Raw genomic sequence first — 22,924 nt, 5'->3', positions numbered from 1 at the left:
CGTGATATCGCTAATAGATGGGCATTAATGCCATATATAACCAAAATCATCATGCTTGCGAAATATTTTTCTGGATAAAATCTTGAATCAGCCCGTTAACAACACTAGTTTCACTTATATTTTCCCCTATAACAAAATACAAAATGTTAGCAAGGGTTTAAATTTAATTTAAGAGCCACCCCAATTTTTCAGTAGTGTTACTAGGTGCCCCTAAAAAAATAAAATATTTTTAAACTTAAAATGTTGGACAAAAAAAGGAATTTTGAAAATTTTAGCTTAAAAACGGTAATTCTGAAAACGTTAACTAAAAAAAGATAATTTTGATAATAGTTTTTAAACATTATTTGAGCCCGTTGAAACAAAGGTTAATGATGCCTCAAATCTGAAATCAATTGTATTATAGACTGCCGTCAGTTTACTTTTTTCTTATAAATTTCGATTTATTATATGAAAACTAGATCATCTTTTAAAAATCGAAATAAAGAGAATGATCTTACTATTAATAATAATATAGTCAATTCTAAGGATTCGAAAACTAAAAAAGTTATAAAAAAAAGTATAATTAAGAACGTAAATGATTTGCCAAGAAGTTTAGATCAAAAACGATTTAGAGAAAACAATGAGCTATCAGTTTCATTAGCTAAAAACAAGGCTAAGCGCTTAAGAGAGGATGGTATAGTTTCCAACAATGGTATATCCATGATTAAGAATGAACTTTCCTTCGAAAATATTTCCATATTAGGCATAAATTCTATTAATTTAAATAAAGTTGCTGTTAAGACTTCAGAATCAGAAGATATTCCTAATACTAATATATCTCTTGATTTGGTGAAGTAAAATTGAAGACACTGATACAGAAATTGAAGATTGGGAAGAGGTTATGACCAGTTTTAAACCCAGAAAATATGCAAATGGTATATTATGAGATATAATTTAAACTTATATATTTTGAATTTAGATCTTTATTTTTCTCAAATTATTTATAATTATAATATAAATTTTATTATATAGAATTAGATAGTTTTGATGAAAATTTGATCAAAAAATTGTCACAAGAAAAAGGTCAAGTTGAGTCTTATATGGATTTTATTACAAAAGAAGATATTTTAATACCAAAAGTTGAAAATGATAATGTTATAAAAGACATCCCAAATATTGAAATCATTTTAAAAATAGTGGATGGCAAGCATAATAAAAATTGGTATGCCATTTTATATTTTTCTTATATTAAATATGTTTAAATGGTCTAATAAGTGTAGGAATAGAGGAGATTGGAAAATGTGTAGTTAGGAAAAAAATTAAAAGATTTTAAAAAAATTTTAAGGCAAAGTAATAATTTATAATTAAATAATAGGCAAGAAACTGAATCTCAGGAAGAGAAAAAATTACTTTTGCAAAAAATAAAGGAAAAACTAAGAATTCAAAAAAAGTTGGCTTTACTTGAAAAGATCCACAAGGTTTTACTTTTACCTATTTGCTGCTTTCCATCTTTATATTTAAAATAAAAAATTATCCACTAAAGAAGGAGAGATTTGTTATAGTGAAATAGATATACAAATATAGATATTTTTAAATCAGTTTGAAACTGAATCTCATGATTTGGGATAAATCTTTGAACAAGAATACATCCTGATGTGTCTAAGAAATGGGATTAGAACCAGAATTGGAACTAAAAACTGAGACAAATTTATGAATAAAAACTTTTTTTAAAAAAAATATATATAGGAACCATAACCCATTTTAAAATTTTTAAGCTAACAAAAGTGCAAACAATTTGTGTATATATTGTTTAAAAAAAATTATTTTTTTTGTATGTTTTTTTAAAAATTACTTTTAGGTTTATTCCCAAATTTTTTATGTTTGTTAAATTTTTATAATTTTCTAGAATCATATTTTGGACATGTTTTTATTTTAAAAAAAGAGATTTTTTTTTCTCAAAAGTATACAAATCAATTTTTTTTTTGATTTGGACACAGTCTTAACAGATTTTGGAAAACAATGTATCTAAAACCCAGAAACCAGAATTTACTTTTTGAAATTGTAGGAATTATAAACCGCTTATAAAAAAAATAAAATGGAAGCCAGAACTTTTTTTCTAAAATTCTAATAAAAATAAGTACAGCTACATATTAGATATTTTGGATTCCATTTAAGAGGTGTTTATTTATTGTGAATCCTTGAAATAGAAATCTTAGGACTGGGTCAAATCTAAGAACAGACTAGAAGTATAGATCATCATCTCAACAATAAAAAAAAATTATAGAAATGAGAAAATCTGATCTTTAAAAGTCCTAATAATTTTTTTGTTAAAAAAGACGAAATCCTATATTAATTACAAAACTATAATGAAATGCCAAAATTTACACATTATATTACAAACAATGATCCAATTTTTTTTAAAGGAAGAGTTATACATTTTTTTACAGAACTTTTTGAAAAATGTTATTTAATAATAAAAAGGGAAAATATTTGTCTGAAAATTATAGGAAACATATTTATTTTCGAACTGGAGAAAAAATATATAAATGTCACTTGGAAAACAAATTTCGAAAATATTGATTTTAAATTTTAGAAAGAAAGAAAAATAGGCAAAAAAAATTTAAGGGAAGGATTAATCATTTATTGGTAGTATTGTATGTGTTCTGGAACTACATTCGTTCTTATGCAAAAAAAACATAATGGCGATCATTTTTTTGGTGAACTAAAGAGAAGAGGTTTTATATTTTTTTAACGATATTATGTTTTATTACTTGTTAAATAGTTATGGAGTTTATTAGACGCAATTTGCCATTATGATAAGCGATTATATATGCAAAAAGCACACCAGCTAATGTCACTAAAAAAATGGCGGTCATTTATTTTGGCGAACTAAAAGCGCTTAGGATTTATATTTTTTTTAATGATCTCTCGATATTTTGTCTTATTACTTCGTTAAATATTTATGGAGTTTATTAAACTTCCATTGAGGCAGGTTATTCTTTACGCAAAAAAGGACACCAGCATAATTATTATTAAATAAAAATTAAATATCAGCTGGGTTCCTGTTCCCATAAATTTTATAAAGGAGGGTCTTTTTAGGGTTTATAGACTTGACTCTGTTTCCGGTCCTTTCCGAACTCTGATTTTTAAGAGTTGATTCTGACAAGGACCAATATTTAATTTATTTATATTTTGAATTGTTTCCAAGGCTGCATTTATAGTATACCCGATACGCTCAAGGGATGCGAAATTATTTCGCTACGCAATTTACCTGATCAAACGAAATGATGAAATCGCGTCAATTGCTTACCTATATTTTGAAAAAATATTATTGCCGTGGTTAATGATTAAAAATCGCTCCGTTTGAGCCGATTTTTAAAAACGGTGAACTCAATATTTAAACTAGAAAAATATTGCTCATGTCTCGAGATTTCTCTAATAGATATTCAAACCCCTTTGTGCCATATATGACCAAAATTTTCAGGCTTACGTATATTTTTCTAGCTAAAATAGTAGCCGTTTTTTAAAATCGGCTCAAATGGAACGACTTTGCATTGCATCACAAGCTGCGATTAATCTAAGCTGTTATTTCGCTAGCGATTAATTTCGCATCGCTTGAAACGCGTTTACCATAAATGCAGCTTAAGGATTAGGGATGAAAAAATAACCTTTTGCGGGATATAAGGGTGGGGGGGAGTGGCAACGTAAACGATAAACGCTGTTTAAAAAAAATTATCACTAACTTTGGTTGTTGTAGAAAATATCTATTTAAACGCTTTTATCAAAAAAACGGCTAAATAAAGATTTTAACCAAAAAATATGAAGCTTCAAGGTTTGGTCAAAGGAGGACCAATCTGTCATCTATATGACAAGTATCGCAGATTACCGTAAAAATGAAAATTTAAGCTTGTTTTTTAACCCATTTTATGTTTGTTTGAAAAAAAAACAGCAACATATTTTAAGCGCCAAATACGGCGATATCGTTCAAGCGGTGCATATTTAATCGCTAATCGATTGCATCGCTATCATGATATATTTTTAAAAGTATAGCATCTTCAAAACGTAGCCTTAAAATAAATGGGGTCTTCGCCTATACCCATTTTGCCGCCTAAAAGAGAAATTTGAATAGCAAATACTTAAATTTTATAATAAATAAGCAATTTTAATAGAAATTATAAATACATGAGCTAACTACTATTGTTAAACAGCCCTATTAAGATTTTAGTCAAAATATATTATGAAACCTGGAGATTTTGCTCATAGATGGAAGAAAGGTTTGGACTTATATTGCCTTATTTTGGCTAAAACTTAATCGGGTCACACACTACAATCAATAAGTTTTATCTAATAATATCAAATAATACCCAAATGATATAATAAATAAGCAATTTTAATAGTAAATTAAAAAATTTAATAGTAAATTGATCAAAAGTTCTAACAAATTACCAAAATGATTCTAATAATTAATATTTTTATTACTTTTGACATATACGACGTTCTGAAAGCCTTTTGAGATTTGTTCAGAACAACCAATTAACAATTACATACAACACAAATATTGAAGTCAAAATAATTGGCCTTCCATTATGCCCTCCCTCTAAAGTATTAGAGGTGTATCAACAACTTAAAAAGTGTGGGGAACAGTTAAACATATCCCTTTACATTCTTTTTCTTGTTTAATGCATATATTAAATCCACTGTTCTATCTAATACACGCTTTTGGAATGAATGTGACATAAAATCCCCCCACACTAATAATGATGACGAGCGGTTCCATAGCGGGTTTAAGCTTTTATTTTACTCATCTAGCCTTGTTTTATACAAGTTTAAATTTATTGATGGTATAAAACTTCTCCAACAAAAATGAAAACAAATTTAAACAATTATCTTATAACATGGATCCTGCTAAAGAAAATCTTAAAATATAAAAAAATATATATATAAACAAATTCTCATAAATAATTTTAAATATACTCCTAACGCTGGTATAATTGTATACTTTTAAATATAATTATTTTGAATTAATAAATTTATACATTTGGTACTTTTGCCTTATTTACTAAATTGTTTATTTATTATATAATTTGGGTATTTGCTTTTTTTGGTATTTTTAGGCAAAAGGACTTTTTGACAATTGCTAGTACTTTTGCTTTAATTTGGGTATTTCCTTTTCAATGTGCTCTTTTATCAATTTTGGGCAAAACGGCTTTAGGCGAAAAATCTTCTAACAAAACGATCTCTTTATTGGCGAAATGGCTCTAGGTAGTAGTGTTGTTAAACGGCTCGTTTTGAGCCGATTTTTAAAAATGGCTAACTCAATATTTCATCTAAAATAATATTACGCAAGCCTGAAGATTTTGTTTGTAGAAGGAACAAAGGTTTGGACATCTATCAGCGAAATATCGAGGTTTAGGCAATATTTTTCTGGCTAAAATAGTGAGCTAGCCGTTTTTAAAAATCGGCTCAAAACGAGCCGTTTAACAATACTACTAGGTAGGCAAAGCTCACCCCAACCAAATGAATATATTTTCTTATATATAAATTTTTTTTTTTAGTATTATTATTTATTATTATAATTCTTAAAGGCACATTTGTTAACTGTGTTAGCCCACGCGCATTACATTAATACGAGGATATGTAACGATACAGCCTTCAGAGGGGCTATGTTAGCCTTGCTCGCGGACACGAAAAATACTGAGAATTCCATTTATAAAGAGAAAATCGTACCTATCCCCGGTAAAAAAAAATATAAAGATTTTGTTAAATTTTTTTTGATATTCATTTAAAAAAAATAAATATATTTTTATACATTTTCGCGAATAAACTCTACCTTTGTTTGAAGGAAAAGGAAGATAGATAGATAATATATAGTAGAGACCTGCAGAGGCACCATTTTCACTGCCCGGCTCGGATTTTTTTTAAGATTATTTTTTATTCAAGGCCGGGCCTGCAGGTCTCTGATATATAGATAGAAAAATAGAAAGGATTATGTTAATTCATGTTTCTTTATCTCGATTTCGAGATATCTTCTTTTTTTTCAAGAGAATATACAATACAATTTTTAACTCTAAATGATTAGGAATAAAACTCGAACCCAAACCTAAAATAAGGATGACCACCCGAAAGTCCAAAGAAGTTGAAACGGCTAAAAACAATCACAAAAAAGCTATCGAGAAAGAAGAGACGAAACCAACAATTTACTCCTCATTTAAGGATAAGATAGATGTACCATCCTTAATAAAATGGATTCAGGTATTTATTTTATATATTATTACATTAATTATTCAATTATCAAATCAATATTGAATCATATAAATATTAATTATTATCATTGCTGTTTAACGCAACCTTTTTTTTATAGTTCACTACCACTAACTGCTATCTCGAAAAAATTACTATCGCTTGTTATATTAGAATAAAGTAGATTTGAAAAGGTAAAATCATGATCTAAAAAATAAATTTTATTTATAAATATATGTTATGTAAATATTATGTGTCGTGTTTTAATTTTATTAAATAAAAATTTTTTTCATTTTTAATAGAAATAATTAATGTTTAATAATTGTAATTGTATTATTGAAAATTTATTAAGATTATCATTGAGGATTTGGCTGTTGTTCTTCGATATGTTTTAGATGACGGGACATTGTATGAAAGATGTATTGAATTCTTTGACGTTACTATGCATCGAGATGCTGATTCTTTATCAAAATTTATCATTGAATTATGATAAATAAATTATGAAAAAATGAATAGGTCAAAGTTACGATGGCGCAGCAGCTATGTCAGGCGATTCACATGGACTTCAAGCGAAAATAAGAGACGTTAATCTTTCAGCTTTATATTCATTACTCATAAGTTAAATCTTATATTATCAAAATCCTGCTGCAAAATTAAAGAATGTAAGTTTTTTTCCCCGTAACTTTATCTATTTAGCCAGTTACATCATCTAGGAGAATAAATGAATTTGATAAATATATCAAAAAAATATTATAACGAGTAGCCCCAACGAGATGGGAATACAATGGTCAGCTGGTTCAAACAATTTTCAATCTGAAGGATCTAGCCGTTTGTGTTGAAACTATGATTGATGGAGAATCTGATACTGTTTGAGATAATGATCTTCTAATAACACCTCGTGGCTATTTAAATATATTTAATGATTTAAATTTCTAATTTTATGATATTTCTTTCAAGAATTTTTCCCAGAATCTGATTTATTATATGATATACTTCAAACTTAAATTAACGATATATCTTATTATTGTCCGAAAAGTATTAACGATTTTAGAAATTCAGTTAAATCAAACAAAGAAAACTTTGATGTTTTTTGGAGAAATTTAAATGTAAAAGAGAATATTGAAGACAATTTAGATAAAAATCATAATAGATCCGGATTGCCCAATATAAAAAAATTTAATTAAGATAACAGATAATATATTCAATGAAAATTGATTTTCGGTACATTAAAAAATATCAAATTCGTCAAATTGTTAGATAATATTATGTTCCAAATATTAGATCAAAATTTCCCAAAAATTTATTAGATAATTTAAATGACGCTTATCCTAATTTTTCGACTTACACAATCTGGAAACCGATATAAAGGTAGTGTTTCGGGACGATGAATTTAGAAAGAAAAAGAATGTCAGTTTTTATGTGTATCGATTTAATGAAAGCTTTTAGAGAGTTTTATAGATTATGCAAATTTATCCTAACTTTGGCTCCAACAACAGCAAGTGCAGAACGGGGTTTTTCATCTTTAAAAAAATTCGAATCTTATAGCAGAAAACGGATGAGTCAGAATCGATTATCAAATCTATTTTTGATTTCGATTGAAAAAATTTTTTTTTTTAAATTTAGCAATAACTTTTATAATTCAGGGCTTGATCATTTCACTCAAAAACAAAGACGAAATCTATTTATTTTATAATTAAAATTAAAAAAAAATATCTATTGCTTCCCTAGGAGTAAACTTGACGCTTCGTCACTGATATGTACAATAATAAACATTAGCCAATTATAATCTATTTTAGCGTTAAGATAAAATATGGCGAAACGCGTATTCACATCTAATAAAATTTAACGTTAAGATAAAATTATAACACGAAACATAATTTTTACTTAACATATCATCGGTCTAGAATTGGAATGCTCCAATCGACATTTTCAAAATTTTTGAGTTAGAAGTGTAACTTATTGATTCCCAATATATATATAAATAAAAACTAGATTAAAAAATATTAATTTTTGCCAAAGTTATAGCTCTGTCAAAATTGATCAATAAGCTTTCCCTATATTTGATTTTAAACTTTAATGTTGATTTTCTCATTTTAAACATTTGCGCAAGTGGAGTACTCCAATTCTAGGCCGACGATATATTCATAAAGAAATATTCAAATAATATTTATTTTTTTAGATTATTAATATACTTTTTCAAATCGACTTTATTCTATCCAAAATTTTTACGGCTACAGTTACTTTATACATATAGCATCAACATTTCATTAGTTTAAGAAATATGATCAGTTTCGCTACAAAAAAAAATAAGAGGAATTAAAAACAGTTTATGTTCATTAGAATCGCGGAATTGATTCATTCATTAACTGAGTTAGTTTTTTGTTGAACGGTCGGCAAATGACGATTGGTTGAATGAATGCCGTTGGTTGGAAGTGAAGGGAACAAAACAAGATCTAGAGGGCGACCAAAGACCAGCTGGATAAAACTCATAGATGATGACATGAAATTGATAGGGTTGACAAATGCCGATACATACTACCGCGGCAAATAGTAAAGGAGAAGATAGATTACCAGGGTAAACCCGGAAAAGAGCTGAAAACGCTAAACAATTTCCTTTTTTTTTCTTTATCCCATCCGGAATTCGTGATTACGCTTAAATTTTCTATTTAACCCTCATTTCAAAATATTTGAAATTTAAAATTTAAGAGAACGTTCACTAGACCGTCCTTCGATATCTTACAAAATACGAACGCAAAGTTTCCTTATAAGGACATCAGATCTCTCATGATGCTAAGCGTGTATCGTAAAATTGACCCGGACTTCCTCATATCGTTCAATCGCCAAAACGCCGAAAATATTTTCCGTAAATCTTCTACCGAATCGTCCAATTCTAGGCGGGAGTTTACCGCGGATCCCTGCGGTTACCTGAACATAATAGCGGTCATCTTATTGAGGACGTTGGGCATCCCAGCTCGATTGATCATTAACATCAAGCCCAGTTCTCTCAAACTGCCTCAATCCAATGTATCCCAAAAAGGTTTGCGTAGATCGTTTTATAATATTACTTTTTAAGTCATCTGATAACATTAACTCTGATACTTATTTAAAGCTCGGTTATGTAGTTAGTAGAAATTTTTTTAAGAAAATGAGGTATTTAGGGTGCTTTTGCTCCAAATCATATTTCCATCATTAAATTATTAAATTTATAATTCCCCCCCCCCCTTCCCCTAAAACAAAATTTTTCGCAAAATAGGATGTACTTAGTTATTTTTTTCATATATGCATTGGGGTTAGTTATTAGTAATAAAATCCTTTCATTTTATTTATTTTCAAATGGAACTATTATGAAAATCTATTTTTTTCAGAGTTTTCTTGCAATATTAGTTTTAAAACCTTATTCTTCCCAATCATCTACCCTGATCCGGCTTATAAATAGGCCCATACAGGTATAAATCATCACCATTTTTCTACCTTAGATTCATCCGTGGTCATTCACTAAGTCTTTCCACGAGGTTTTTTGTTTATATTTGACAGGCATATTTTCTTTGATTAATTCGATTTAATTTAATATCTATTCTAAGACTGACGTTGGTGGGGGATAGGGTGTTAATATCGTTATTTTAAGGTTTTAATTATGATTTACTGCCAATTTTTTCCCCCATTAACCTAGGAATCCGAGGATACGTTCCTTCTTAAAAGGACTTGTATTGGGGATTTGATTTGACTGAGCAAAGGTGGTGTGATTTGGATTATATTATGTTACATTATTTAACCTATTTTTGAATGCAAATTTGATATAATAAAATATTCCTTACCTCGACTGACGAACCAATTATTCTTACATAGGGAAATTTGGCTTATCTCACTACCATAGGTGATTTCTCTATTTTAAGTTGCTTAAGCGAGTTTTAAAAAAAGACGATTAAAGTCTAGTTTCTAGCCCCAAAACTATCACGTCAGTCTCTGGTTGTTTTTTTTCTTCTTGAAAATGCAGATCAACAGTTAAAGAAGATAAATCAACTTGCGCCTCAATGCTTTATAAGTAGTATCTTTATTTATCGCCTTTAAAACTCCAAATTATATTTAAAATTATTTCCACCATGGAAGGGTCTGTTATTTTAAAAAAATTATATATATAATCGGATTAACAACTGATAAAACTATTTTTTTAAAAAAATATTTAAAAAAACGTGTTTTAAGATGTTTTTTTTTAAAAAAATAGTATTAAAAATATGTTTTTTTATATTTATAGATAAATCGGAATCAAAAAAATCTCCACAAAATAAGCCAAACGCACAACAATCATCTCATCACAATATCCAATATTGGCTCGAAGTTGAAATAGAGGAATCTCGAAGTATTTTTGATTCGAAAGAATATTTTTTACAAAATTTGATCTTATTTCTCACGCGTGCAAATTTTTTTTTCTAAAAAGATTTTTACTCATTCATTCACTTTCTTCTATTTCATCGTGTAATAGCGGTTTTCTAGATTTGACCTGGTTAATCCAGTTTCCGCTTCTGGTCTCCCTTTTCCATCTTTTACGGTCCTGGACTTCTTCATTTGTAATGGTGCACATAAATTGAGCGTTTGCGATTCGCCGTAACTCATCCCTTGTTTAAATTTAGGTTTCCTTTATATTTAGAAATATCGTCGGTTCAATTGGTTTTTATTGATTATAATTATCGTCTGCCTTTTTATTTCGTTAATTTCTAAATATTCCATTTTGAAAGATAAGTATATAATATTAAATAGTTTACATATTTATATTATTTTAAACAATTATGGAAAGATTTTTAGTTGCCCTTTATTATTCTTATCTGGGTAAAAATATTTTATCGGCTTTCAACCAAAAAAACTCGAGTTCTTTAAGAGTTGTTCGTAAACTAACTTGCAAAATGAATGAAAAAAAGTATTAAATTCCAACGCCAATTAGTAAATTGACTGATGTTACATGACACCATTTCGAAATGCATTATTTGCAATTGTAACAGAGTTTTCTGCCGAACGCATAATTTGTGCCCATTATAAGATACATTATTCTCATGTAATTCGTTATCACGTTCATCCTCAATAGTATTTGACATTTTTTTAAGTCTTTAACAGATTTTACTTTTTAACGTTATGATTTCGATATAAAACGTATTTATTATTATGAAAAAAAAGGTTTTAGTATAGCATTAAAATCATTACCAAATTCGAAATTTTGCTTGAAAGTCAAACTAATCAATTGATGAAGGTTTGACCTTACCCAGAATATTGTATTTATATTTGTCTTTCTTAATACCTCATTTTTTTTGAGCATATTCGAGTATTAATTACTTATTAAATTTATTATATATTTCGGCCATTTTTTATAATAAATCCCCCAAAAAACAAGAAAAATCTGCAAATTCTTCCAAAAAAATTGCTAAGACCAATGCCAATCTGAACAAATCTCAAGGTGACGATATCATCGACGATACCAATAATTTTAGATGGCAAGTCATTAATTGCGTTCTGGACCTCAATAATTCTTCCCCTCAAAAAGATGTCAAAATGGGAGGCGGGAGATCGAAAATCGCGAATATCGCTTCGTTATCTACCCCACCATTTTTGGGGAAAAATCTTTCCGACCCGCACTACCGAGAAACCCAATCGAAATATTTTACCGATGCCGGTTTTAAAGGAGCCGGAAATGTTTTTGACACAAAAAATTTACCAGAAGGAAAACTCAACAGCTTGGGCATACCCAAACCCATATCCTACGTCATAGGTTTTTTAAAAAAATATATTATGCATTATTTGTTGTCACATTGTCAATACCTTAAAAAAATATAGTATGTAACTAAAAAAATATCCATGTTGAAGAAAGTAAGTAAAAAGTATTAAGAATCTTCCCCGTTTGAATTTTATTTTTTTCTCAAAAATCTTCAAACAAATTATTTTCAATCTTTATATCGAGAAAAAAAACTATTATTTTTTATATTTTTTTTCGCAAATATATATTTTTTTCAAGGAATTTTAGACGGTAGGCACATTGGCGTACGCAGCGAGGGAAGGGGATAGGGGGACAAATCCCCCCCCCCCCCCCCAAAGCCAAAAAATGCAGATGCCGGATATATTTTCAAAAATATTATTGTTTATATTAATTTATATTTTTAATATTTATTCCTATCTCATATTAAATATATATTTAATTACATTTATTTATCACATTCATCTATTAAGTTATTCTATCAATTAATTTCGATTTCAGGTTTTCATTGGCGTAATATTTACCTATTATTTTCAAATTTCTAGTGGCATAATATTTATCTACCATTTTCATATTTCTAGTCAAATAATAATTTTTCTGAAACTCCTTGTCCAACAGGGAGAAAGAAAGTGCAAGCTTGTCCAACGAGATGGAATCTCCGCCATCAAGCAGTAACAGCTTTTATGGAGTTAGAAGAACCGATTATTAATGCTATTACTCAAATATCACAATGGCCTGAAAGAAATATTTCCTCAGAAGCAAGAAAATTATTTGATTCAATACTTATTTCAATTTTTTTTCTCATTAGAATGTATTATTTAATTATACAACTATTTTATGTAATACTTTTCAAAAACATGGCATTGACTTGATTAAGAAGATGAGAATAGTGGAGAGCATTTTATTAGAACTCAAGGAAATTAGGGCTAATGTTGATGAAGAATTTTAATTTTATATGTTATTGTTGAGTCAAAAGGAGAGCTATACTGTTTAATATTTGTCTCACTCGATTTGCAGCAAGGCAAGCTCATCGTCAAAACATTAGTATAAGATCAGTAGAAAAGTATTATAAAACTATAATCCAAATAAATGAATGATTTTTAATTCATCATGCAGCACTTACCAATCTGCAGATATTACTTCCACAAAAGCCTTCCTTTCAGATGGTGATAGAAAAAAAATAATATTTGTTTGATGCCTTATTAGCTGAATAAATATGTTCAAAAGATTAACTAAGATATAGTCCCAAAAAATGCTATGGATGCTTTGTATAATTTCAAACATATTTTAGATTTTATTCCCAATGTATTAAAATGATTATATATATATATTAGCAATTCTTCCCATTAGTAAACTAATGAGTGAATATTATCTTTTTTAAGAATAACAGAGCTCTGCAGATATACAATTTGCAAGGCACGGCCTGGATTTTTTTCAAAAATTTTTTCGGCCGGCCCGGGTTTTTTTTAAAGAAATTTTCAGGCTTGGCCCGGCTTTTTTTAAATTAAATTTTTCAGGCCCGGCCCGGATATTTTTATAAATTATATTTATTTTTGATTTTTGTAGCTAATTTCAAATATTTAGTTTTAAAATATATAGCCGGGCCCGGATAATTTTTTTTAAAAAAATAATTCGGACCCTGCCCAGGTGTATTTAAAAAATTAAAATTGTCCGAGAACCGGGCCTACAGTTCTCTGAAAACACTAAGAAGTACAACTTCTGAAAATGGATTGAATGGTTTGGATCTTTTAAATATTTATAGGCATTTGACGCCAAGCAAGGATGAGTAATTGAAAAATTAGTTCAATCCCAACGAAGATTGGATTTTACATTGTAAATATATAACATACAAAATACAATTATTCCTAAGAAACATTTTGTGTAAAGGCTCAAAAAATTCAAATTTCTATTTTGGGTCATTTAAGTGATTCTTATGCTGGTCATATTCACATTATATTTTTTTAATTTGATATTTATTTTATAGTTTTTATGTGCTGGTTTATATATATAATTTTTTTATAATTCATATAATTTAAAATTGTGTATTAGAAATAGTTATTAGTCCTAATAAATTTATGCTTGATATTTTTAAATAACAATAATATTTCTTAAAAAATTTATTATCCCCCCCCCCCCCCCAGACCAAATTCTTGCGTACGTGCCTGGGTAGGCACTATCAAACTTAAAGCTAAAATCGAAATTTGAAATATAAAAACACACAAACATGGTCTGAAGGAGATCAGTTTAATAAATAAAATCGAAATATGCATGCGCCTAATAATGTTGAGCTTATGAAGCCTCAGCACTTATACCGTTTCGTTATTACCCATATCAGCCAATCCTTTTTGAACTTGTCGGGTTTGTGAGTTAAGCCCAACAGGGCGTTGATTTTTAAGATCCGTACTGTTTTATGGTTTGCCTCTCTGATGATGGAATATAAAATCTTCTGATGCTTGTTTTATCAATAAACAAACAAGAGTAAAAAGAAAATGTGAAAAATCCATTTTGAAATTCCAAAAATAATTTTTAGGTAAAGATCAATATGATAAATCAAAATTATTACAGTATCTAATATATACATACACTGCGACCCAATTGAAATGATAATTTTTTATTTGAGCAATAAATCTGTCAATTCTAAAAATAAATTCAATAAAAATTTATAGATAATGTTTTCTGCAAATTTAATTTAATTCTATCAACAGGGTCCAAAGTATACACTTTCTAAATTGCACAAACAAAATTCTAATTTTGCAAACTGCATACATTATTTACTAAAAAAAATATGGCGTCATAATAACGACATTTCTACTTAAGCAGACACTAATAAGACAAATATATTTCAGTAAAGATGATTTAAGTTTTTGATTAAAATTTTAAGACAAGAAAAACATTACAGAGCTTTGAATGAATTTCCCAACATAAACTCGTCTATCGCAGCCTTGAATCGATTGATTGCAAAAATTGCTGCTATCGCATTGGCAGAGAAACGGTATGGTGCAGGGCTGAATCCCCTTAAAAATTTTATTGTTGTTTCTTTTTTTTCTTCCTTTGATTCTTAAAAGGTAATGATCACAATTAATATTATCCTCATAATCACTTAAATAAATTATAACCATTATAGATATATAGAGTAACGAATAACGTTAAAAATAAAAGCGGTACTCTAACCCGTTACTTTTTCATGGTAGTAGCGTCGTTACCTGATTTTTTGGAAATAGAGTAATAACGGCCTACCTTTTATGGTGTTACTATACATATTTAATATCATGCCGGCGCGTTGTTAATTAAACCATGAATTCTAAATCTATTTTATTTTTATTCGCATTTAGGTTTAAACGAGGAAAACATTATTCTGGACCTAACCCTCAAATACAGTCACGATTGGCACTTCAACGGCCGCAAGTTCAGGATAAGCTCCAAGAGTCCACACAAACATTGGTGGGATAAAACGTTGTCGAAATTGAATCACCTCAGTTTTCAGAGATTAACACTTTCCAAAAATAAGGATACATTTGCCGAAAAATTAGTCTCACTCGCGAAGGTTTGCGAAAAGCCCCGTAAACGATTTGCTAAAAATGAGGGCAAAGGAGGAAAAGAAAATATCCAATCGGTGTCCGATAAAATGCCGATTGTCATCTCAAAGAAACGGAAATCTTTGGCCGTTATTAACAAGGAAGTCGGCCAGGAAATATTGAGTAATAAACATTATTATGCGTTTAATCAATTAACGACTATAGTTTTTAATATTTATATATATTTCTTTCCTTTTTGATGGAGGGGGGAGGGGTAAATATGAGGCCACTTATTCTGTTTCGCTGTCCAACATTACTTATTACATTTTAAACAGTATGATGCAAGTTGGTTTGGGTACTATAATATTATATTTGTATTAGTTGAATTATGTAGTCACACATATAAACGAATGATGACAACTTAGTAAACATTGTTAGAATATTAATATTTATCTATTGATAATACTTCTGTATGTAATTGTGACATTAGACAGAATGAATCCGGATTAAAAGGAGTTTTTATTCCCTTTGTTCTGAATATCTTTTAAATGGTTTTGGTTTCTATATGAATTTTGAAAATGGAATCTATGATTGTTTCTAAAAATTTGGCTCGGTTCTGAGAGTTCAAATAAACGAAGAAATGGTGTGATGTAGTGATCTGCATCGGACCTAATTTTTCAAGCCCGGCCCGGCCCGAAATTTTTTTAAAAAAGTTTTCCCGGCCCGAACCCGAAATTTTTTTAAGTTTTGCCGGACCGGTACGAACCCGAAATTTATTTTAAAAATATTTACCGGCCCGGCCAAGCCCGAATTTATTTAAATATAGAAATTAATTTTTACAATTGCTTAAAATAAAAGACATATGTTATATAGCGTTTAGTTTCAATAAATTATATCAAAAATTTTTATTTTACATAAAAAATTCAATATAAAATTGATAAATTTAGATATATTTAATTAAATTTCCAAGATCCGGCCCGACCCGGCCCGAATTTTTTTTAAAAAATTAGGCCCGAAGCCCGTTCGGGTCGGACCTAACTTTGCAGATCTCTAATGTGATGTACTTTTATAAGTTCAATCTTTCGACAAACAAAAAATGACCAGATATTTTCGTAATTTAAAAAGGGGGTGAATGGTCTCTTCCTGTCATAGGTATATCGCTTTAAAGGCGCGCTATAATTGAGTTTAGACTTAAATGGCTGGACGGGGACGTTTGACCTTTCTCTGATGTTTTCCCGATTTTGGGTTTTCGATTTCTGGTTCCAGAAATGTTGTAATTTTCGATTTTAATCTATTTTTGTCTCCTGATGATAATGTTTTGAAAATCTATCTCCCACCCCTCCCTTTCACCCGGTATTAGGTGAATTTTTTAGTGTAATTTACTCTCTTTCCGGCAATTTACGATCTCTCATCCTTTAAAAATCTATATTATCGTTAAGGCATATGAATGGGAAATTTATTAATAGAATCTTTGATGAAACCATTTATATATTTCTTTTATCCATATTTTTTTTAAACAAAAAAATAGGCATCGCGAAGGATAGACCACTGCCCACATCTATAAACGCTTTCAAGGATCATCCACTCTATGTTTTAAAGAGGCATTTGCTGAGGCACCAAGCTATATATCCTCCGGACGCTCCGCCTATAGCATTTATCAGAAGTTTTTGTTTTTAACTTAAATAATTGGAAACATTTACTTGATAATAATTGATTATGGATTTTAAAGAGAAAATGAGAATGAAAGTAATGGGGGAAAAAATGAATAATCCATTTTATTTCCTACCCATTTTAGATGAAGCAGTGTACTCGCGCGAATTGCACCTGAAAACGTTGAAAGCTCGCATAAATTGGCTGAAAGATGACGCAAGACTTATCAAGAAAGGCGAAGTCGGCTACAAGTTGGTCCTGAAAAGACCCAGTTTTAAAGAAATCATGATGAAGAGGAGGCTGCGGTTAAAAGGGTTAGCCCTCATCAAGGAAGGCTCCGAACAGAACGAAGGTTTATTAATTGGGAATGATTAAGAAAAATGAAGACTAGAAATCAGGATGTCGAACCGGTAGGTATGACGGTTCAGTTCCATTCCGGTTCTTGGTTTGAAATTTTAAATCGGTTTGGTTCTATTAGCAAATCAATATCGTTTCTTTTCGGTTTTTAAAAGTTTTGCATTTTAAAAATTAATCATTTGTATTTAATTACCTTATAATCTTAAAGAAATTATTTTTGAAAAAATTAATAAAATGAAAATAGGTTGAATTTCATTATTTTATTTATAAAACATGCATAAGAAATAACAAGTTAAAGTAACCATGAATAACATGATCACATATAAATTTCTACAATATTTGTTTAAAAATATTTTAAATTATTTAAATATTGAATTTTAAATTATTTAAATATTGAAATGATATTTATTAAAAGTTTCATTTTTTAAAAAATATATTATTACTAAATTAGTTAATCATTTTTATTATAAACTAGTTGAAATAATGCAAGAAAATCGATGATATTGCGTGTTATTAAATTATTAAGAATCATAATTTTTTTATTATTGCTTAAAAAGAAATAATAGGGGAGACCGGGGGCTATTCAGCAGAGTTCTTGTCAAAATGATCATACTTCCGAAAATAATTGTGTTTTTATCTACAAAATACCATGAGATATCTTAAATACTTACCTAAAGTTCTACATTGATAAATATATATTTTTTTCTCAAGATTTATTCTAGCATAAAAATGAATTTTTGCCCCAACAGTGGTTGTAGACTCAACTGGTTTATTGGGTCTCCTATAGGATAATTAATATTATTATTCCATATTTTTATAGTTATTGAAATAATATAATATTCACATATAAATAATCCATATGATAAATGACAAAATATGACATTATTTAAATTTTAAAAAATGTGTAATTTTAATTATATATTTTTTTAATTTTTTTATAATTCCTATTGCATTATTATATAGGATTGATTTAAATCTATAATATTAGCCAATGAATACTTATTTTTTTTTACTTAATCAAAATAAATAAATTGCACGAATAATAAGGATTATATTTTGCTCTTTGCACCCCTAATAATAAGAATTATATTAAGCTTAATGGATATAAATAAATTTCTCGCTTGTAATACATATAACTAGTATATTATAAGTTATAAGAATAAGAATATTTTTTACTTATTTTATATTTATTATTGAAATATATTATAATATTTTATATTTTTAAGCATAATTTAATTGATCCTACTAACCCCAATTACTGATTTGATTAATACCTTCGAAATATATATTTAAACATGATAGCGATTATGAAAGTTTCTGACTAAAAGAGGGTTTTAAACTTCATATAATGCCAATTTTATTATTTTTAAACTTCTTTATATTTTAATTCCACCTATTTAATGTGGTTTCAAGACATTTTATTACCTAAAATATACATTTTATTATAAAAATGAATAGCTGAGTATTGTAGAATGCTCTGACATAATTAAATTTGTGAATATTTAAATACTTCTGGTTTAAAAATAAAATCCGCGTAACTGAATAGTTGTGCCGACTAGCCCCGATCTTCCCTTCAAGAAAATCGATTATTTCGCGCATTATTATCAATCTGTGTTTATTAATAAACAGGAATGAGATTTATTATTGATGACTCAAATTTAGTAACTTGAATTTTATTGATTACGAAGCATCAAGAGGGATTAACAAAGGAAATAGAGAATCTTTAAAGTGGGCGCTGCATATATTTTTACCATAAATCCTTAGGCCCATATATTTTACCTTAGATCCTCTCGTAAACCGTATATAATTTAACACTAAGTCCTATTTTTATTACAAATATATGTTTTTTTAAAGCCTAATAAACCGGTTCGAAAGTATCTATGACGGGTTTTTTTCAAAATTTTTTACATAACACTGCTTGACAAATGATAACTGTTTAGTTTAGATTAGCGGTTCGGTTTTGCTTATTCGGACACTTTAAAGGATTGATGAGGGAAAGATAAGAAAGGAAGCAGAAAGTTTTCGTTTATGTATTTTTAACATTTTTCAATCGTTAGCACCAATCCAGGATAAAAAATAATCATTATGGCCGGGGTGCCAAATATTTTACTGACTGGGACCAGATAACCAATATTAAGATCTTAACATAAAGATTAAGAAATGGGAAATAATATATTATTGTTGTATAATTATCAATTTCCTTTTTTATTCTAGATGATGGTGATTCGAAATCGAATTCAATGTTGATAGAAGTCAAAAATAAGGAAGAGTTGTTTGGCATTTGGCAAACCGAGGAATACATTCCCCTTCCCCTCGTGGATGTAAGCAGAAATTTCTCTAATTTTTTTTTATTCTAACCTTATATTATTATATATATATAATTAAATTAAGATATTTATAACTTTTTTTAATAGAGGGTTATTTAATAAGATTTGCCCAAACATTGTTATGCTTAATAAATTATATATTTTCATTTTCCTCGGGCATAAATAGTTATATATTGTTTCTGTTTTACCCCCATAATAATTTGAAATTTTTATCATATTTATAGTTAAACAGCTGATATAACTCACCATTCTAGATTTATGCCTTATTTTTTTTTGCATGATATTTAAAAAAATAAAACCTAAAACAAATGTAAACACATTATGGCTAGAATTCTGAAAATTTCAAAAGATTTTTTAAGTAGATTCATCTTAGATACTAGAACTAGAACTGAAACCCCTCAAAATCGCATCAAATTTAGGAACCGAGAAAACCAGTCTACTTTTCAATATGTTAGGAACCTAACCGGAAAGCATTTTTCGTCGAAATTCTATATTGTTTTATAACCTTTTTTTTGCAAATTTCTAATTATTTTATAATATATTCTTAAATATCCACGATAAAAAAAACGTCAGAATAAATATAATTGAAGTCTTAGATATCCACAATAAAAATATTAGAATAAAAATAATCTTTCGTGATTTCAAAATTTAAAAAAATACAAGAGATCCTTTTTTTTAAAAAAATTACTCTCCTAAACAATTTTTTTTTAAAATGGATAATAACCAAGCCGACGATAAGCTGGAAGAGGAAAGGTAGTAAAAATAAAAGGTATTTTAAGCCATTAAATTAAATATTATTAATAAAAACAAAATATAAAAATATCTCAATTAAAATTAAATTATAAATTTGAATATTCGTTAATCATACCGCTAGTTCGATTTCATGTTCTTTCGTCAGTTTGATTTTTTGGTATGATGAAATAAATTACTTTAAGTAGTAAAATTTGTGGTATTAGGAGGGCTAATTAATACCATTGTTTGTTTTGTAATTTTATAAAATGATCTAATATAGGAGCCATTGTTTGTTTTAATTTAGTTTTATTTATTTATTATTCTAAATTAGGAGGGCTAATTAATACCATTGTTTGTTTTGTAATTTTATAAAATGATCTAATAGGAGCCATTGTTTTTTAACTTAGTTTTATTTATTATTCTAACTTAGTCAGTCCGATTCAAATATATAAAAATATATTTTTTTAAAAAGGGCCAAATTCCCAAAAATAGTTATGGCAACGTGGAGCTCTTTCAAATGTCCATGTTACCCCTGGGGTGCGTATACCTATCAGGCTTTCCCGGTCTGAATAAAGTGGCCCAGACCCTCAAATTGCAATGCGTACCTGCTATGAGGGGTTGGGAATTCAGCGGAGGTCACGCCTTTCCCATCATAGATGGATGGGTACTTATAGACGGTGATCAGCAAAGGTTTTTATTTTAAATACCCATATTCTTTTTTGGTATTTTTAGTTAAAGTAGATAATTAATTACAAACTATGTCAAATTCGTTCGAATAATTATCAGATTATTTAATACTATGTTAAATTTGTAAATTTTTGTTTTTTTATTATTGTTTCCATAATTCAATGCATCATATACTAAAAAATTTTGCTAAGGTGATTAGAGGAGAACGTTTTTGGTCAGTTTAATGAGGCGATTACTATGCACCCTAGATCTTCGAATCCATTGTATTTTTAACCTGTATATTTTTCTTCCCTTTTATGCTTAAGATTAATGGATGAATGGGATCGATATCAGGTGAAAAAAGAATCGGAACAAATACAAGTAAATTATACTTTGTTAAATATTACCTTTAAAAAAACATTAACATTTATATTGACAAAATGTATCTTTTAAGTATTTGATTTTTATTTATTCAAATCATCTATCATTTTAGAAAAAAGAAAAAACGGCTTTGAATAATTGGAAAAAATTTATCAAAGCTCTGATAATAAGGCGCAATGTTGAAAACAGGTATGGAAATATTAGTGAACCAGTTGATAGTGATGAAATTCAATCATATCCTTTATCTTCCAGTCAATTACTACCTAGCACAATATTAGATCTTAATAGTTATAATAAGAAATTCTTTTAAAATACGTTTATCATGATTGTATTCAAAATTAGTCAATTATATATACATATACATATAGTACAATTATTACATTCTCGATAAAATGATGAGATATGACATAACGTTTATACTAATAAAATTAATAAGTTTCACACATTTATTAAGTTGCGTGTTAATTACATGTATTAATTAATCTTAATAATCATAACTTTGTATATAACAATAATAAGGGTGTAACCACAAAAAAATGGAATATTTAGATATTATTCAAATAATAAGAGACGATAGTATTTACACAAAAAACCAACTCCTTTTTTTATATAATTCGAATTTGAATCGTAGATATTCTAAAATATAAAGGCACCTCAATTTGAATAAAGGGTGGGTGCTTTACATTTTTTAAAATTAAAGGTACGTTAAAACGCAAATGCTCAATTTGAGCCCACTATTAAGGAAATGGCCAGAAATTAATTAATATTAAATGAGGCTTTTTCCCACTTAGATTTCATTGCATAATAATTCAGATTTCTACTTTTCTAAATCTTTTATATTAAATAATAGGAATAAAATATAATTTATTCGTGCATCAAAATAATTAAACCTATTGCTTCTAAAATATATTTTTAAAGAATTATAAAAAATTAAACCTTTTAAAAATTAAGATTGAGCCATCTTTCGGATTTATATTTATAGATTAACGTAATTATCTTTTTTAAATTCAAATTATTTTTATATTAAATAATATATTAGTAAACCAGAATTTAAAATTAATATGGTTTTAATCAGGGACCCGAACCGTTATTTATAACGGTTCAGTTTGGTTACGGTTCAGTATGTAAAAAATTATAATGGTTACGTTTTGGTTACGGTTCTTAAGAAGAAATTTATAAAGGTTCGGTTCAGCTAATTATAAAAGTTTATAAAGGTTCATTACGGTTAGAAATTTATTTTAATGAATCAACACCATCTTCTAAATTATTTTTATTATAAACATCATTAAAAAAATATATGATTCAAAATAACTCATTTTAAAATATATTATTTGAACGTA

At 28.1% G+C, this 22,924-nt stretch overlaps 1 protein-coding gene across 1 annotated transcript; it reads left to right on the top strand.

Moving 5' to 3' along the window:
* The first annotated feature begins 519 nt into the window (after window positions 1-519).
* On the top strand, window positions 520-21,894 carry LOC135931149 (uncharacterized). The gene is made up of 15 exons (XM_065468057.1): window positions 520-914; window positions 1,012-1,201; window positions 1,355-1,457; window positions 5,565-5,715; window positions 6,059-6,231; window positions 8,926-9,256; window positions 10,472-10,576; window positions 11,600-11,974; window positions 15,289-15,654; window positions 17,000-17,134; window positions 17,267-17,473; window positions 19,693-19,799; window positions 21,010-21,227; window positions 21,530-21,584; window positions 21,697-21,894. Exons 1-15 carry the CDS (start codon window positions 881-883, stop codon window positions 21,892-21,894), a joined length of 2,748 nt encoding a protein of 915 aa, XP_065324129.1. The 5' UTR covers window positions 520-880.
* The last annotated feature ends 1,030 nt before the right edge of the window (window positions 21,895-22,924 follow it).

Source organism: Gordionus sp. m RMFG-2023, chromosome 1 (assembly GCF_954871325.1).
Source record: "Gordionus sp. m RMFG-2023 chromosome 1, tfGorSpeb1-WG-v2, whole genome shotgun sequence".
NCBI classification, from domain to species: Eukaryota; Metazoa; Nematomorpha; class Gordioida; order Chordodea; family Parachordodidae; genus Gordionus; species Gordionus sp. m RMFG-2023.
This window is presented reverse-complemented; position numbering and strand designations above follow the sequence as displayed.

What these genes read in the sequence shown, in the direction of transcription:
- LOC135931149 (XM_065468057.1), top strand. Translation starts at nt 881, where the DNA reads ATGACCAGTTTTAAACCCAGAAAATATGCAAATG. An exon ending in ATCCAATGTATCCCAAAAAG is followed by an intron (nt 9,257 to 10,471) that starts GTTTGCGTAGAT and finishes TTATATTTATAG; the next exon opens with ATAAATCGGAATCAAAAAAA. An exon ending in AGGCTCCGAACAGAACGAAG is followed by an intron (nt 17,474 to 19,692) that starts GTTTATTAATTG and finishes TTTTTATTCTAG; the next exon opens with ATGATGGTGATTCGAAATCG.